This window comes from Chelonoidis abingdonii, chromosome 10, assembly GCF_003597395.2.
Source record: "Chelonoidis abingdonii isolate Lonesome George chromosome 10, CheloAbing_2.0, whole genome shotgun sequence".
Classification (NCBI taxonomy): domain Eukaryota; kingdom Metazoa; phylum Chordata; order Testudines; family Testudinidae; genus Chelonoidis; species Chelonoidis abingdonii.
The window spans coordinates 68,050,472-68,056,471 of record NC_133778.1 but is presented as its reverse complement, the minus strand read 5'-3'; the positions used below and the strand labels follow the sequence as shown (position 1 = coordinate 68,056,471).

General features: G+C 39.0%; 1 protein-coding gene across 1 annotated transcript in view; it reads left to right on the top strand.

Annotated features, from left to right (window-relative positions):
• The first annotated feature begins 1,179 nt into the window (after positions 1 to 1,179).
• Positions 1,180 to 6,000, top strand: part of LOC116832884 (TGF-beta receptor type-2-like) — a 61,633-nt gene continuing 56,812 nt past the window's right edge. Inside the window, exon 1 of the mRNA XM_032793989.2 lies at positions 1,180 to 1,335. Coding sequence (XP_032649880.1) covers positions 1,284 to 1,335 — 52 coding nt within the window. The 5' untranslated portion in view covers positions 1,180 to 1,283. The remainder of the gene's footprint in view (positions 1,336 to 6,000) is intronic.

Sequence of the window (6,000 nt, the reverse complement as noted above, 5' to 3'; positions counted from 1 at the left end):
GGGTTTTGTAGACATCACGGCAAAGTAGAGATGCTAGCTAGGATGGGGATAGATTGTCATGCGCCTTGAGTATGAAGATAAGTACAAGGACCTGATGTTTCATTTCTTATTGAAGCTAAACTCGGATATATATCAATCATCAGCAACACACACAGTTTAATGAACTGTAAAATGAGTAAGTGAAAAATCATAGCTTTACAGTATATATACATAGTACTAAGTATAAGTCCAGAAATTTCTGGATGTATCACCTTGCAATAACTGTGGAAAACAAGCCTCAAATTAGAGTAACTTTTTTGCTGTAAAAGAATGGATATCATCCCTTCTTTCTCTGTCATGGTAAATTACTCTGGTCACTACTTTAGCATATTTGCAGTGTGTTTCAGGGGATAGAAGACAGGACTGGAAGTCAGGACACAAGTTTTATTCCCATTTTTCTCACAGACTGCTTGTGTTAATAACTGGGGCAAGCCAGTTCTTTTCTAGGCACCAGTTTCCCCATCTGCAAAGTGGGGAGAATATTGCTTATGAACCTTTGAAAAACAGTTTGAGATCTTGGGAAGAAAAACACTGTGTAAATGCTAAGAATTATTATTTTAGTTTCTAATTCAGGAAAGCATTTTAATATGTGCTTAACTCCCATTGACTCAATGGAATTTAAAGATATGCTTAAAGTTAAGCATGCGCTGAAGTGCCCTTTCTGAAGAGATGTGTTGTCCTGAATCCTGCAATTAAGCATTTTTAAACAAATAATTTTACAAATGTATTGACAAAAGTAGAGTTAAGGTGAGAAAAGTGGTAAATTAGCAATTCTCAGTGTACTGAACTGCCGCAGTCTGGGTTTTATTCTAATGAAAGGGGTGTGTTGTAGTAAATATAACATTTTGATTAGATGCCTGCAATAGAAGTGAAGTGCTCTTCAAAGATCCTTGGACAATATGGAGTTTGAAGCAGCTGAATATTGTCATCAGAAAATCAAACTCTGTTCTCAGAGCCAGAGCTCTTCCCCCAGGCTCCCCCCCTCCACCACCACCCATATTTGTATATAGTCAGAGAGGAGAGTCAGGCTTAGTTTGTTCATAAACTCCAGTTCCTGGGCGGACCCCACACACAGCTGGATTTGAAACAGCTGGATCCGCCTTCCCTGCAAGTTTAGCCAGGAGCCTCACAAGCCTGGGAGCTTTGGGTTAGGAGCAAAATAATCACAGACTGGCTGCACTGGTGGAGGATGAATTGATCAAAACTGTGAAGCTGGGTTTCCAGTTGCTGGCAGGATCCAGAAAATGGGTTACTGGAAGAGGCTGGGTCTGATTTCCCTACTACTGCTGTCCTTCTGTGAGTAGAAAAAAGTTTCTGGTAGGCAAAGTTAAGCAACATATTCAGAGAGTTCATTTATTTTTTCCTTTCTCCAGCAGATAGATAATCATTGATTTCTACCCTAATGGCCATTAGCTAGAGGGTTTGAAATAGCTGAGATGTTAGTACAATACTGTAGCAGTAACACTGGCTTGGAAATCAGCTGTATAATTCTCTTCTTAAAAATGGTCAACATTCGACTTGCATATAAGTTTCTGCATGCACTCTGAGCTGCTCAGAGATGTCAGTGTTTACAGTACAAAATATATATATATAGGTCACTGTTTCTTCTCGGAAGGTTTTATTTTATTCAAACACAATAAAAGCAACTGAGATGTACGGTTGAATGATTTGACTTCAGCTGTGTCCAGATGCTGAGATGTTTGCAGCATAGAATTTTTTTTTAAATCAGCCTCAGTTTTATGTGCAGGATTAATCAAACTATTAAAGAAACAGGGTGGGGAGACTCTGCAGCAACATCTGGTTATTCAGCAAACCATTCCAGCACTTATGTAAAGATTTCTTTGTAATAAATACTCTGGTTGGGTTTCTATAAGACTCTTAATACTGCAGATAAACTCCCTACATCAGGATTTGAAAATATACCTTTCTATGCTCTAAATTCTCTTGTTTAAATCTTAATGATAGCTTCAAGATGAGGAATAGATCTGTATATAAATGGGTGTTATATGCACATCCAGTAAGTAAGTATGCATGTCTCTCTGTATATGCAGTACCTATACATATGTATACATACACATCTATATATAGTGTTTATCTATAGATTTATGCAAACACTGGAACTGTCTTATGGTGATATCTTTTTTAAACACAGATTAGTTTTGCTCAATGTGTAAATTTCACTGTGACTGGAATTGCTCTTTTCTCAATGCAGTGAAGCACTGGAATTTTTATTTCACTTTGTTCACATGCAAGTGAAATGATTGTGGGGATCTCTCTCCATATTCACTTTTAGTGCATCCCAGTGTCTACAGAAAAGGGAATGAAATATGACAGACAGATAACTTGTGTGCGTTCAAATGTGACATCATTGCAACTAATGAATCATAGAGAGCCAAACCAGGGAATTGAGTATATATTGTTAGAGTAAGATTTTCAAAGAGTTACACAAAATTTTACTGGTGATACTAACAATAAACTCGCAGATAAAACCCCAACTATTGCTGTAATATAGAGGGGACAGGATGTTATACTGGAAAGTGACTATGAAAATAAATAATTTTTTTAGCAAAACTAACTGAAGTACTACAAGGTGGTATTGTAATCACAGTATTGGATTATTGTTGGTAAGAAAGGAAACCTCTAATTACCCTTGAGAAATGCCCAATTTTAAAGTTATTTAATTCTTGGTCTTCCTCTATAAAAGACAAATTTTTAATCTGAAAAGAGTCAAACCAAAAGATATCGCCATTACTAAATTAATCTGAAAGGTAAAGAGGCTGATATGGCGACAAAGTTAATATTATTCAATTAATTTTGAGTGTTTAAATATATAGTGTCTCAAAGAGGAAAAAGCCAGAATCTCTTTTACTGGATTTAGTTCAACAATGCTGTTTTTAAAGTGCTACCTCCTGTTCTATGATGCATACAGTTAAGATCAGCTGCAATGTAATGCTGACATTTTTAAAAGAATTTAAGGAAATTAGTGCCCAAATCCCATTGTTGTTAATTGGAATCGGGCCCCTAACACCCTTAGACTCCCAGCCCAAAGTACCAAAATATTTTAAAACAAGTATTTGATCCCACCTAAAGCAACAAATTCCCAAAACCATGTTGATTAATTGTAAAAGGGTATCTGGATTAACTGTTTAGTGGCAACTGGAAAGTAACTCCTCTCAGCATAAATGACACATCCTTATTCATATAATAAAGAAAATGGGCTGGATTCCATCTCAATTACCAGAGTAATCCTATGAATTTCAGTCTTTATCATCACAAAATAATAGAAATGTAGGGCTGGAAGGGATGTCAAGAAGGTTATCTAGTAAAGACATTACTATGGATTTACACTGGTGCTGTTGAGAACCATATTTAGCGCATTATCAGCTTCTAAAATGTCCTTTTCATATTACTTTCTTCAGTCACATGGCTGAATGGTCACTAGATAATGTAACTGAATATTTTCATCCGTATGTGATAAAAGCAAAGACTGTAGTTTGATGTACAGTTAAGAATGTAATAGAGGATTTCCATAATTCTCACTAGTAAGTTACACAAAGACACACAAGATTCTGTTCAAAAAATTTATCCTTAATATTTTTTCCTTGTTGTGGTTGCCTTTTTGAAGAGTAAGTAGAGTTTTTTAAAGCTGAATGTGAAGACAGGAAACTTCTCAGTGGCATCCCCGCAAAATTTGATACTTGATTCTATTATTAACTTATGGAGCTCTAGTTCTGGAAAGCTAGGAATCTTTTTGCACATGGAGTGCGGGTTGTGTCCAGTTCTGGAATCCAGATTTTTAAAGGAACATTGACAGAGTTGAAAGGGCTCAGAAAAGAGCTGCAAGAATGATTCAAGGTCTGAAGAACCTGCCTTACAGTGGGAGACTAAAGAAGATCCATCTATTTAGTTTATCCAAGAGATAGTTAAGAGGTGACTTAATCAGTCTGTAATGGAGAGAAAAATTCTGATAGTAAAGGGCTCTTTAATCCAGCAGAAAGCCATAATGAGATTCACTTGCTAGAAACTGAAACTACACAAAGAGAAATAAAGCACAGATTTTTTAAAGTAAGGGTAATTACCCGTTGGAACAACTTACCTAGGGACGTGGTAGATTCTCTTGAATTGTAAGATTGGATCTCTTTTTACAAGGTATGCTCTAGCTCAACCAAAAGTTATGGGCTTGATGCAGGAATTACTGGGTGAAATTCTAATGCCTGTTTTATACAGGAGGTCAGAATAGCTTATCATAATGGTACCTTCTGATCTTAAAAATCTATGCATCTGTTCTTGGAAATATGTAATTGGTGTAGTGACATGTCTCTGCATTTGCAATTGGGCATCTGAGCGCCCAAGGAGAGAATCAAGCTCAATAAGTCCAGCAGGTGAGCCTCACCAAGAGAAAACCAAACTGAGCTAATAGGTGTACTTGGATCTCACCTACTGCAAACTGAGCCCAAGGATTCCAGAGGGTGCGCACAATCATACTTGGAATATCTGCACAATATATAGTGAATGCTCTCTCATGTGGGCAGAGCTTATTTTGTGTCTGGAGCTCAGAAGAGTATCACTGCTTCAGCCAGTTCAACTCAAGGATAATATTTTGGTTGCCCTTGGCTCCAAGTAAGGGCACTGTCATCTGGGTAGCTGTCATCATGTTGTTAGCAATAGTCATGGGGCTATTAGATCCTTGGGAAGGGGGTTTCTAGAAGGATGTTGGGTACCAGATTAAAGAATGTGTGGTGCCTCAAGGTGGCAAAGTAGTTGGTACACCCTGAGTGCACCCTTTAGTCCCCTCCCCTAGAATTTGATTTGCAGGGAAACCCAGAGTACCACACTTACACTAATGGGAGTGACCTGATTTGTTAATAAGATGCACACATGGACAAGGGAAAGCCACAGGTGTGGGCAGCCCACCCTGGAGGGCTTTGTATAAACTCACAAGGGGTAAGAATCAGAAAATAGATTATTGTAAAAAAGTCTGACTGCCTTTACTGCATTAGGTAATTGTATGCTAAAAGTATAATCCCCAAGACCCAACCTTCACCCCTAGACACCCCACTGAATGGATCTCCCTTATGCAAAACTAACTCCAATGCACATTTCGGCTTAGCTAAGAATGCTGACTAGTCAATTGCAAGAAAACATTCAGTCATAAGTGCTCAAAATTGGTCTGTTTGTTGGTGGGGATAAGAGACTCCAGTAATGGGGCAGGGTAAAGATGCACAACATTGTCTTGGAAACTGCTGCCTCTCTGTGTGAGGGTGATGTGAGAGACTCATCCTCACGCACCCTAAAGTGTGGTAGGGGGCTACCTAGATCCACTTGTGGTGAGTCTCTCCTCTCTTGGTCTCTGAAGTTCTCACAAGCTGTAAACAGGGATCTTAGGTTCATTGCGGCAGCAGCAAGGACTGGTACTTGCAGAGGATAAGATGGGAGCTCTGGCTATGCCTACAGTGCCCCCATGTGATTCTCCCGACTTCAGGGCTGTTTATCTTCAGCCTTTCAGACTGCCTCCCTTTGGGGAAATGGTCACATTTGCAAGGGTAGCTGAATTTATGACCCCTCTTCTGGTCTCTTGAGTGCATCCTGTCAGATCTCAGGTCTTGGGCCTTTATGAATGGGAGAATTGTAGGATTATATCCCAAGAGAGGTAGACTGTCCCTAGGCTACAGTACCCTATGGATTAGCTGTGCTCACCTAGAAAGACTAACTGGGTTTGGGCACCTGAGGTTCTTCACCTCAGGAGTCTGGATTACAGTGACCCAAAACAGCCCTCCTATAACAAAGTATTGCTTAATCTTAACAGTAAGGCCAAAACCTGGCATAAGAGAAGACTTATGAAACAACAAAAGGTCTACAGGCATGTCTATCTTGCCCCAGACCCCTAACTTCTGGCGGTCTAAGTCTCATTCTGTTCCTCTTAACTCTCTTTCCCCTCTTCTTGAGGGACTGTCGTTTAAA